The 12,307-nt window shown below is 38.2% G+C and overlaps 2 protein-coding genes across 2 annotated transcripts; both read left to right on the top strand.

Annotated features, from left to right (window-relative positions):
• Positions 1 to 1,637: 1,637 nt before the first annotated feature.
• LOC113313474 (phosphoglycerate kinase 3, cytosolic) lies at positions 1,638 to 4,646 on the top strand. The gene is made up of 7 exons (XM_026562256.1): positions 1,638 to 1,754; positions 1,864 to 2,096; positions 2,609 to 2,686; positions 2,776 to 3,036; positions 3,475 to 3,792; positions 3,881 to 4,039; positions 4,163 to 4,646. Exons 2-7 carry the CDS (start codon positions 1,902 to 1,904, stop codon positions 4,361 to 4,363), a joined length of 1,212 nt encoding a protein of 403 aa, XP_026418041.1. The 5' UTR covers positions 1,638 to 1,754; positions 1,864 to 1,901; the 3' UTR covers positions 4,364 to 4,646.
• Positions 4,647 to 5,296: 650 nt separating this feature from the next.
• Positions 5,297 to 12,157, top strand: LOC113313481 (ATP-dependent zinc metalloprotease FTSH 12, chloroplastic-like). The gene is made up of 19 exons (XM_026562268.1): positions 5,297 to 5,824; positions 5,925 to 6,109; positions 6,196 to 6,422; positions 6,509 to 6,786; positions 6,996 to 7,073; positions 7,310 to 7,552; positions 7,673 to 7,813; positions 7,917 to 8,084; positions 8,186 to 8,298; positions 8,547 to 8,763; positions 9,536 to 9,607; positions 9,841 to 9,960; positions 10,057 to 10,173; positions 10,270 to 10,446; positions 10,555 to 10,674; positions 10,804 to 10,878; positions 11,116 to 11,223; positions 11,436 to 11,516; positions 11,668 to 12,157. The coding sequence occupies exons 1-19, from the start codon at positions 5,408 to 5,410 to the stop codon at positions 11,743 to 11,745; spliced, it is 3,015 nt and encodes a 1,004-aa protein (XP_026418053.1). The 5' UTR covers positions 5,297 to 5,407; the 3' UTR covers positions 11,746 to 12,157.
• Positions 12,158 to 12,307: the final 150 nt, after the last annotated feature.

Raw genomic sequence — 12,307 nt, forward strand, 5'->3', positions numbered from 1 at the left:
AATGCTTTACACTCTGTGAATCAGGTTGATCCTAGCATCAGACGCATAGGCTCGGCCTGCTTACTAGTGTTATCTTTACACTCTGTGGGGAACAAGAAACTATGTCACATATGTTGCTAAACTTCCCTGCTGCAACTGTAGGTTGGCAAGAAATTCTTGGCTCTCATAATTCTCAGTTTGACAATACCACTATCTTCATTGATTGGCTGAATTCCTGGTTTCAGACTGGGGAAAGCAATCAAAATTATCAGATCTATGCCACTACTTGCTGGTATATCTGGAAAGTCAGATGTGATTTGATTTTCAAAAAAATCAAGCCAAATGCGGCTTTTACTTCAATGTGCATTAAGCAAGACCTTTGCAACCATGATAGGATTCATAACATGCAAGAGCATATTATGAATGATTTCCCTCTATTACCTGAGGAAACTGATGCAAATTTGCATCACAATGATACTGTTTATGATCAGGAACTGAATAAGACAACCACTTATGGAAAAACCACCAGGATCTGTACGCTTCAAGATCTGAGAACTTACTCTACTATACTATACTGCACTAACTATGATGGATTTTGCAGGAAACTTCATTGGAACCAGAGGATATCCAGGATACTGTGGAGGTTGGGGAGCAACAGGAGGAGCAGACCTAACTTTCCAATGGGCCAAAGAAATGCAATGCACAAAGATAGAAATATCTGCTGAATCAATGGAAGTCCTAAATCGTTTCAAGTTTTTGTACCATGCAGCTGTCCAAGGAAGATTTCATCTCAGATATCATGAAAGGAATACTCACCAACATGATCTAGAAATCACTCCAGTTATTTTTGTCTTATTAAAACTTTCTTTTATCCACCGCCTTCAAAATATGGATACCTTTAATTTAGTTCTATTTCGTAAGAACAACAATGACAGGGTGGTGAGTCCAACCTCTGTCAATATTGTGTGCCAGTCTTAGTGTCTTACTCTAAGGCCTAAGTTTTTCTATATAAAAAAACGGGTACAACTATTGGAGCCATATTAATAACGTAGGTGCACACAATGTTAGGATAGAAAAAGTAGCAAAGAAAAAAAATAGTACACCCCAACGGATTTAATACCACAGAGTGCCAAACTTTACCAAAGTATTGTTTGTTTATGTCTCCACCCGGATATTCCACCAAAGATGCTGCCATCTCAGAATCTTCTCACGTTCCTTTCCATGCCTTGCCAAAAACCAAAATATGTCCGCCAACAGCATACATCAGCCACATCGCATGTGTTCGCGGGAGTGCATTCGAGCATTGGCCTAATGTCTTTGAATCTTTCAACAAGTCTTTGGCTGCAGGGGAAAAAAGGAAAATCCCCATTCCTCAATTATCACCCAATCAAGGCCGATTATTACATACCTCAGATATGAGAGTGAGCCAGCGGGGAGCTAAAATTATGCACCTCAAGGTTAGTCCCCGGCCGGTTGCACCTATATGGTCCCAATAAAGCATAACGAGCGTCATGTAGCATGCTGCTGGGACACGCAATTCTAAGTCCACACCTTTTGATAAGAAAACGACAATCTTATCTCACCAATCTTTCGCAAAAGCCATTAAGATACAAAAACAACGGCTTACATCATTGCATAGTAACTTAATATACTGTACCCTTAAACATCTTATCAATCTCTGTAACTTGCCAAAATCACCCTCTTCAGTTCTATAAAAAACCTCGTTTACATCAACTTCATTCCAAGAAAAATTTCTTACTAATCTCATCGTCCAAGTAAGTTCTTCTGATTGATTTCATGATTTTTTTCGATTTTGATGTTGTTGATCTGTGTAATGATCTGTTCTGATTGATTGATTGGTGTTTTTTGTTGTTGGATTTGCAGTAGTAATTTGATTTGATTTCGATTCGATCTATAAAACAATGGCAACAAAAAGGAGTGTTGGTGATCTCAAAGAAGCAGATTTACAAGGAAAGAAAGTATTTGTAAGAGTTGATTTGAATGTACCATTGGATGATAATTCTAACATCACTGATGATACAAGAGTTAGAGCTGCTGTTCCTACTATTCAGTATTTGATTAGTCATGGTGCTAGAGTTATTCTCTCTTCCCATCTTGTAAGTAATCTTAATCTTATCTTTTTTGTTCAATTTGTTTCTTAGATTGAAATTTTATGTGATTTTTGATTAAGGGTTTTGATTATTAGTTTAGATCATGGGTTTTAAATCATTAATTTACCAGATAATGTTTTTCTCCTGCTCATTAGTAAACCCTAATTTAAGTAAATCATGAATTTATTAGCTCAGAAAAGAAAGATCTGTTGGATAGAATGGTGTGGGTGTGATGAGATTAGGTTGTATTGGTTGGGTATGATAAGAATTGGGCTTGTTTTGATCATGAATTATTAGTATTCTGTAGTCTTGGTTAACAATTGGGATTTGGTTTGTTTAGCTTTCTATGCATCTGGGAGTTACGATTTTAGTTCATGAGTTCATTGTTGTTCATTGATTTTTAGTTAATTTACTGGTTAATAATCGAGAATCGGTTTGGTTCTGTTGTGTTTTGCATGTATCTGTGAGTGAAGGTTTTAGTTCTGTTGAGCTTATTGTATTGGGTTTGTGATTTTCAGGGACGCCCAAAGGGTGTTACACCAAAGTACAGCTTGAAGCCACTCGTGCCCAGACTGTCTGAGCTTATTGGTATCAAGGTGTGTTTTTCGTTGACATGAATTGAGCTTGTTTGCGTAATATCATATTAGCCTCACGGATGTTAATGGTCTGCTGTGCTGTTAAATAGGTTGAGATGGCAAACGACTGTATTGGAGAGGAAGTTGAGAAGATGGTTGCTGCAATCCCTAATGGAGGTGTTCTACTTCTTGAGAACGTCAGATTCTACAAGGAGGAAGAGAAGAATGACCCAGAGTTCGCAAAGAAGTTAGCTTCCCTTGCTGACCTATATGTCAATGATGCTTTCGGAACTGCCCACAGAGCCCATGCTTCCACCGAGGGAGTTACCAAGTTCTTGAGGCCTTCTGTTGCTGGATTCCTCATGCAAAAGGTATTCCTTTTCTTTTTAGTATATTTTAGTGCACCTAATATACTTCTGAAAGCTTCACTAGCTTTTTAAAGTCGTTGTGTATTCATTTAAAGTCATTGTGCACATTTTGGATTTAATCTGAACTCGTGCTGCCAATAACTCTTCACGGATTCACGTAGTTCCCTATGAATTTCCCCCCTCTGTGCTTTGCTCTGATTAGTCAGTATCTCGTATGTTCTAACTGCAGATGCATACAGCACAAAAGGAGTGTAGGTTAATTTTGTATTTACACGTTCGTAATCTTCTAGATGAATTTGCATTACACAATATTGGATTTCTGTAATCATATTCATATATGGTTTATAATATTGCGTTTACTTCGTACTGTATGCTTTACATGTTTTCAGCATTGAATGTTGGAACTTATGAGATATTGATTTGGTGTGTGATCTTGATTAGGAACTTGACTATCTTGTTGGAGCTGTGTCAAACCCCAAGAGGCCATTTGCTGCCATTGTTGGTGGTTCAAAGGTCTCATCCAAGATTGGAGTTATCGAGTCTTTGTTGGAGAAAGTTGATATCCTTCTCTTGGGTGGAGGAATGATCTTTACATTTTACAAGGCCCAAGGCCTCTCTGTTGGATCTTCCCTTGTTGAGGAAGACAAGCTTGAGCTTGCATCATCTCTTATGGAGAAGGCTAAGGTCAAGGGAGTGTCTCTTTTGTTACCCACTGATGTTGTGATTGCTGACAAATTTGCTCCTGATGCCAACAGCAAGGTTTGTTTCCTGATTACCTGCATTGTTGTTTTAAGTTACCATGTTACTAGGTGGAATTTTATTTGACTTGGATGTTATATATTTGCAGACAGTTGCTGCATCTGCTATCCCAGATGGTTGGATGGGATTGGACATTGGTCCAGATTCCATCAAAACATTCAGTGCGTCCCTTGATACAACCCAGACTGTCATCTGGAACGGACCCATGGGAGTTTTTGAGATGGAGAAGTTTGCTTATGGAACTGATGTATGTGTTTCGCTTGCTATCTTTTTGTATATCATTTGTTGTACATATCTATTGAACTAGGCACTACATTAATAACTAGAAAGTTCCCCCACTGTTATTGATTATCTCTCTCTGGCATTTCAGGCAATTGCTAAAAAGTTGGCAGAACTAAGTGGAAAGGGAGTGACAACAATCATTGGAGGTGGTGACTCAGTTGCAGCTGTAGAGAAAGTTGGTCTTGCTGACAAGATGAGCCACATCTCAACCGGAGGAGGTGCCAGTTTGGAGCTCCTAGAAGGCAAGCCACTCCCAGGAGTCCTCGCCCTAGATGATGCTTCAGCTTAGAGACAGAACAAGATTCTTTCCTTGTTCATTTTTCCGTTTTCGTATTTTTATCTTGAGAGAGATTGTGGTTTCCCTGAGGTGATGGTATATTTGCCTGGGTTTCATGTTAGGACAAGGTTTAGAACCCTTATGATTAGACGAAACAAAAATATGAGTTGGTGTTGTAGAGGCTGTTTGATCTGCAGAGGCTTCTTCAATAATGTGTGCTGTCATAGCACAAGAAAATAGAACAATGAGTATTTATGAATATGAGCCTCTTTTAGTGCTTTCTTTTTGTAGCAAATTTTGTACTTGTACGCTAATTGAGTTGCTGTTCACAGCAAAATGTTGGGATACCTACTTACACCAATTAGGTTGTGCATGCCTTAGGAGTTGGTTTTGTTTCAAGTAGGTGGGAAGCAATTAGTTTATGTTTAGGACTAGCCAGGATTCTTTATCTGCTTGACTGCTTCTCTCTACAAATACACATACACATACACAGAAGAAGAATAACTGAATGATCACAACAATTCATTTCTCATGGTTTGCCATTACAGGCACTTATTTGCCACTCAATATTTGGTTTGCACTTTTGAGTGGCCAATAGTTCTTGTAATGATAAATTATGGGAAACATGCTACTATCATCTTTAAAGAGAAACTTTCAGCAATTTATAATCAATTCATTTCTCATGATTTGCCATTGCAGCGACTTACTGGCCATTCAAGTCCAAATGGTTTTCTATTTGATTTGCACTTGAGTGGCCGATAGTTGTTGTAATGATAAATTACGGGAAACATGTTAACGTCAAATTTCCCAAAGGAACGAGATGATTATTCACAAGAATCAAAATGTACCAACTTGTTGGCGGGCCAGGTATGGTATAGAAAGGAACGGCCCGTATAAATCTCAATCATTTTTCTCTCCTTCTTTGCCATTTAACACTGAGCTAAAACCCCAAAAGCAGATTAGATAAAACTCAAAGCTGCTTCTTCTTCCCAAAACACTCCACAGACTAGAGAATCTACAGCTTCAAGCAATGCCAAAACCCTAAGTCTTTCAGAAATGGACCTTACTATCCATTACAGACAAAACCCACTTTCAGTTTCTTCAAAATTCTCACACCACCAATCAAATCTGTCTCTATTTCTCAATCCACAGAAAAGAAAAACCAAAATTTCCCATAAAAAACTCATCTTTCGACCTTCTTCTTCTTCATCGTCTACTGGGGATTCTGAAAATGAGTCTAATAGTTTGTCTTGGTCTAGAATTTCTCACTCAATTCGTCGTGGGTCTGAACGGTTCTTCTCAAGTTTTGGGAAATCAGTGAAAAAAGAAACTGGGTTTGATTTAAATGAAGCTAATAACAAACTGGTTTTGTTTGTCAGTGATGTGAAGAACAAGGGTGGAGTTGCATTTCATCGTTTTAGGTTTGAATTGGTACCTGGGTTTGTTGATTGGAACAAGCTTGACCAGTGGAAGGTATAACCCTTTTCTTCAATTCATATCATTCTTTACATTTTGCTGAGATTTTGGATGCAGAAATGAACAAAAAAAAATTTCTTGGAATTTTTGTGCTTAGGATGTTAAGAATTGGGAACCAAAGAGAATTGGGGCATTGGTGTTGTATGCTTGTGTTGTGATCATTTCATGTCAAAGGGTCTATATGGCAATTAAAGCTCCTCGAATTGCTTTAAGCAAGAAGGAGTTGACTGAGGCTTATATGGAGGCAGTAATCCCTGAGCCATCTCCAACTAATATCAAGAGGTCGGTATAGCATTTCTCTTCGGTTCATATTAATCGGTTTTTGCATCAATTTGCTGTTCTTATAAGTATGCTGCTAATGGCGGCAGGTATAAGCAAGGGATATGGAGGAAGACAATGCCAAAGGGTCTTAGAATGAAGAAATTCATTGAAGGACCTGATGGGACACTTATTCATGATAACTCTTATGTAGGCGAAGATGCATGGGATGAAGAGCCGGAAGCTCCTGAGAGTGATGTGAATCAAATTATTCACAATGATACAAGGTTAACCCCGCAAGAAAAGAAGAAACTAAAGAAGGAATTAGGCATTTCAGGTTGGTTTCAGCACATTGCTGATATTTTTCTTTGTAATTATTAAGTAATAGGATGATCAGTGTGCCATTTCATATTTGTTTGGCAGGGGTAGTTCAGGAGAGTAAGGGAACGTGGCGAGAAAGGTTTCGTACGTGGAATGAAATTATCCAAAGGGAGAAGTTGGCTGAGCAAATGGAGTCTCAAAAGTCTAAATATGTGGTTGATTTTGACATGAAAGAAGTTGAAAAGAGTCTTCGTAAAGATGTGGCGGAGAAGGTATCAGAAGCCCAAGGCACTAGGGCATTATGGATTGCAAAGAGATGGTGGCGTTATCGGCCCAAACTTCCGTATACTTACTTTCTTCACAAACTTGACTGTTCAGAGGTAACGTCTGTTTTTTCTTACATACCTTACTTTGATCTTTGTTCCTGAAGATGGCAATTGCCCTGCTATCTCGTACATCAGTCCTGTTGTGAGTTACGGTTTTGCATTTCAAACTATATCCGACCGTTGTATATCATAGGGTCTCCAATTATGATGCAAATAGTTCATGCTGCAAAGCAGTTCAATAAGGCAAATGTTGTTGTTGACAGGTTGCTGCCGTTGTCTTTACTGAAGATCTGAAGAAGTTATATGTTACAATGAAAGAAGGTTTCCCTCTTGAGTATGTTGTAAGTACGGTTATTCACTTCCTTTCATTTTTCAAACTGATACTGCCTACACAAACTATAATATCTAGTGCCTGTGTCATCCTGAAACCTGTCTGAAGCCTAGACCTACTCCACAATCATCTATCCTGGGAAACCCATAAAAGAAAAATAGGTACAGAAGAAAACGAAACAATAGGAAAAGAGGGAACATACGGAAGACAACTTGAATCTGATGCTCTCTAATTTATTTTTTGTAGGTTGATATTCCCCTTGACCCATATCTGTTTGAGTTTATCTCGAATTCTGGGGTTGAAGTAGATCTTCTTCAGAAGAGGCAAATTGATTACTTGTTTCGGATTGTGGTTGCATTGGTTCCTGGACTACTGATCTTGTACTTCATAAGGGAGTCTACAATGCTGCTACACATTACATCAAAACGTTTCCTATACAAGAAGCTTAACCAACTTAATGATATGGTTTATGCTGATAATTTTATCATGGTAAACTCCGGTACCCTAATTTACACTTTTCTTTCAATTAATTATTATTGATCTTAATTTTTGATCTAAAGAAGCATTCAGCAATTTTTTCTAAGCTTGTTACAATTTTTTTTATACCAGCCTGTGGGAGAAGCCGGTGATTCAAACTCTATGTATAAAGAAGTAGTGTTAGGAGGTGATGTGTGGGATCTTCTGGACGAGTTAATGATTTACATGCGAAACCCCATGCAATACTATGAGAAAGGAGTCCAGTTTGTCAGGGTAATCCTTCTAGTAATTTGAAACACAATCTAGAAAAGCTTTATGGTTTCTAACTACGTGTAAAAAAGTTGATCTAAACTATGAACATTTGCATTGTTGATAGGGTGTTCTTTTATCTGGGCCGCCTGGAACAGGCAAAACACTTTTCGCACGAACACTTGCGAAGGAAAGTGGTATGCCTTTTGTTTTTGCCTCTGGTGCAGAGTTCACTGACAGTGAAAAGAGTGGTGCGGCGAGGATAAATGAACTTTTTTCTATTGCCAGGAGAAATGTAAGCAATATTCCAACTTGAATTAGAGGGAGAGGGACCCATGTTAGATCATTTTAGAAACTGCTTAGCTTTATTTATGGAGATGCACGCGTTTTCTGCAGGCCCCCTCGTTTGTGTTTGTGGATGAGATAGATGCTATAGCTGGAAGGCATGCTAGACAGGATCCACGAAGAAGGGCCACATTTGAAGCTCTGATTGCACAGCTTGACGGAGAGTACGTATGTTAGATTTTCCTGAAGTTCTTCTTTACCTTTCCCAGAGTTTTCCTTTCATTAATTTGTTTGAATACCTGTGATTCATGAGAAAGAATCAGTTGGAGGTATCAAATAAAATATTGGTGATAACCAGGAAGGATAACCTTCTGAAAAAGTTATATATATTCTGTTATACTGTTTCCTTTCTTGAAAGATTGATTTTTTTCCATGACATTCACTCCCAAATGCACTACTTTGTAATGTGCAGGAAAGAGAAAACTGGTGTTGATCGGTTTTCACTGAGGCAAGCTGTTATATTCATTTGTGCAACAAATAGACCTGATGAGTTGGACCTAGAATTCGTCCGACCTGGGCGTATTGATCGACGTTTATACGTCGGTTTACCTGATGCAAAGCAGAGAACGCAAATTTTTGGGGTGCACAGTGCAGGAAAGCAGCTTGCGGAAGATGTGAACTTTCAAGAGGTAAGTTTATGCTGTTCTTTGTTCTAAATATATGCACGTATGTGAATGTTAGGTGAATGCTCAAGCCCTGTTAGATTCTGTATTTCTTTCGGTACAAGTAAGAGGAAAACTCTCTTCTTCCTGTAACCAGATTCCAAACAATTTTGTAGCATGCATTTTAGTACACTTGGTTACAGGAATTGCCAGCTGTATCATGATTAATGCTGGAAACCTAGAGACAGGATCCCGGACTAAATTGGTTTAGTCGGGGAAAAATCAAAACTTTATTTGGAAAATACTTACCAGACATTTTGAGTGCCAGTGAGATCATCAGATTGTAGCTTCTTGATTCTCTTATTGTTTGTAGCTTACCAGACATTTAAAGTGTCAGTGGGATCATAGTACGTATGTTTCTACCACGGCCAGACTCCTCATATAGAAACCTACATATTGAATATCAATCTGTTAAGACTTCTGAGAGTCGCTTGTAGACCAAGGATGAGATCATAGTCTGGCAGTGGTAGAAACAGTTCCCATAGGGTGTAGTGTTCCCACTGGTTGGAAATCCTCCACCAACCCCGTTTCTGATGACCAGGACATTGAGGCCTTTAATGGAACCTGAGAATAATGGATCTATCAAATTTGTAAACTTAAACAGTTTCAGACAAAATCTTTTAGTTATACGAACAATCTTTCATGTTATTCGTTAATGTAAGGTTAAATCTTACTTTTAAACAGTGAAAAGTCTCACCAACTCTTTGCTTAATGTCATCTTATTTTCCTTGTTCCGCAGCTCGTTTTCCGGACTGTTGGTTATTCTGGGGCAGATATTCGAAATCTTGTGAATGAAGCGGGTATAATGTCTGTAAGTTATTTTATTAGTTTCTCCTTTTTTTCTTGAATGTGGAAATGTGATTTAGTAGGAAATTTTCTTAATAGATATTCATTCATTTATGCATCAAGCCTAGTTTTAGTTTTACTTTCTGTTTATATTATGAACAGTTTATTTCATAGGTTTTTCTTAACTAGAACTTAGAAGCAAGTTTTATTCATGTATTCTTTGTTGATTCCCTTTTCTGCTTGGTACTGATGATACAGGTGAGGAAAGGACACTCAAAGATCTTCCAAAAAGACATCATTGATGTTCTCGATAAGCAGTTGCTGGAGGGTATGGGTGTATTGCTTACAGAGGAAGAGCAACAGAAATGTGAAGAGAATGTATGTGTTTATGTCCAATATCTGTACTTTTAAAGAGTTACAAATGGTCTACTGTCCCTTTAATCGGCTGTCTTGTTTACACTCTTTGTATCGCAGATATCACTTGAAAAGAAGAAATTGTTGGCTGTACATGAGGCAGGACACATATTACTAGCCCACTTGTTCCCTCGGTTTGATTGGCATGCATTTTCACAGCTGCTGCCTGGTGGCATTGTGTGTACATCTTTATATTGGTTATTTTCTTCTGTAGTTGCTGGTTAATTCTGTGTGGGAATGGATCTCTAATTTGTTCATTTCCGACTAGTGCAGGAGACTGCAGTATCCGTGTTCTATCCGAGAGAAGATATGATTGACCAAGGGTATACAACATTTGGGTACATGCAAATGCAAATGGTTGTTGCCCATGGCGGTCGTTGTGCTGAACGTCTTGTATTTGGCGATGACATAACTGATGGAGGAACGGATGACCTCGAAAAAATAACAAAAGTATTAGAACTCCCTCGATCCTACTTTGGCTGTTATTGCACTTATAACTCCCTCGATTATCTGTGTTATTGCACTTATTCAGTAACCAAATCTTGGTTTTTTTTATAGATTGCCAGAGAAATGGTAATTAGCCCCAGAAACACAAAATTGGGACTCACCAAGCTAATAAAAAGAATTGGCTTGACGGATCGACCCGATAATCCCGACGGAGAGTTAATTACATACAAGGTACGGTCTTTACGGATTAGACATTCTTGTTCCTTGTCTTATTTGTTACAGCATGTCCTCCGGGGACTGGTCATTCATATTCTTCGATTAACTAATGCTTCTTCTTTCTCTTCTAATCCATTATGCTAGTGGGACGATCCTCGGGTGATGCCTGCAGATATGACCGTTGAGGTGTCGGAGTTATTCACTCGAGAATTGACAAGGGTAATCATATCTTCCTTTCGATAATCTTGCATCTATGAACATTGTATGTTATACTGGCTAGTGTTGGTTAAGATGTGACATGGCCTTCAATTTCTGCTAACTGATTCTACATCGGTAATTTTGTCATGCAGTATGATAATGATAGTAAATCTTAGTCGTATAATTATGGTTTATAGTATGTATCCATGTTCTCTCTGGAAATGTTTCTAAATGTGGGGGCTTTATATTGTGTGACAGTATATTGATGAGACCGAAGCACATGCAATGAAAGGTTTGGAACAGAACAAGCATATCCTGGATATGATTGCAAAGGAACTGCTGGAAAAATCGAGGATAACTGGACTGGTATGCTGAATCTGGCTTTTTTTCACTCTCATTTTTTTAATATTTCAGTGGGCGAAACAGATACCAACTTTCACATGAAATATGGACAAAGATTTATGGGTTATTGATGCCTTCATATGTGATTTTTCTATGATTGAGTTGGCAATGTGTTGTTTTAGTGTCTAATATCTCATTTGAAAATCTAATTTGTCTCGTGTATTTCTCTTTTACAGGAGGTAGAGGAGAAAATGAAGGGACTGTCTCCAGTGATGTTTGAAGATTTTGTAAAACCATACCAGATTAATTTGGATGAGGTATTTCTGCTTCCCCGTATTTGTCACATCATAGTCTACTATCCTATTCTTATGCCAACTCTCCTATAATAAATCACGACAATATGATGTATGTTGGTGCCATCATTCGTGCACAGATACTAACTTGATATTCTGAATTATTGAATTGTAGGAGGGACCATTACCTCATAACGATAAAGTACGGTATCAAGCACCAGTTGTATACCAAGCACCACTTCACCGATGTTAAAAGACTTGTACTAAAGATCTGTATGCCGATTCTTAAACTCAAGCACAGTAACTATCGAGGATTATTGTTCAGGTACTTGAACAAAGAAAAAAGCAACCTACTGAACAGCTTATGCAGCACGAAATTGCTGATGCTGCTCAAGCTCAACTGCAGAGGCTTCTATGACTAGTGCAGCATCCTCGAATACTAAGACTAGTGATTTTTTAAGTCGGCAACGTCTGTTTTGTATGTCAAGTTGTACCTTAGTCTTTATTCTTTACTTATTGCTTCCCCCATTTTGATAAGTTTTAGGGGGAAGATCCCTCCCTATTATGTAAATCTGTTGGCTTGTTATATAGATTTCAAGTGTAACTTTTCTTCTTCTTAAAAAGACTGGTTTTAGCTAGGTTATACACACCTGGTGCAGTCCTCATCAATATTTCTCCAAGTTATTCTGTTTGTTTATTGTAGTCTTGTATCTATGAAGAGAGTCTCTATGGTGGTGGCAGTCTACATTGAGTGCACCCAGACTTGTCATCTACCATGAATGATAATGGGACTACTTGCTGGTCGTTTTCTTACA

Source organism: Papaver somniferum, chromosome 1, assembly GCF_003573695.1.
Source record: "Papaver somniferum cultivar HN1 chromosome 1, ASM357369v1, whole genome shotgun sequence".
Taxonomy (NCBI): Eukaryota; Viridiplantae; Streptophyta; class Magnoliopsida; order Ranunculales; family Papaveraceae; genus Papaver; species Papaver somniferum.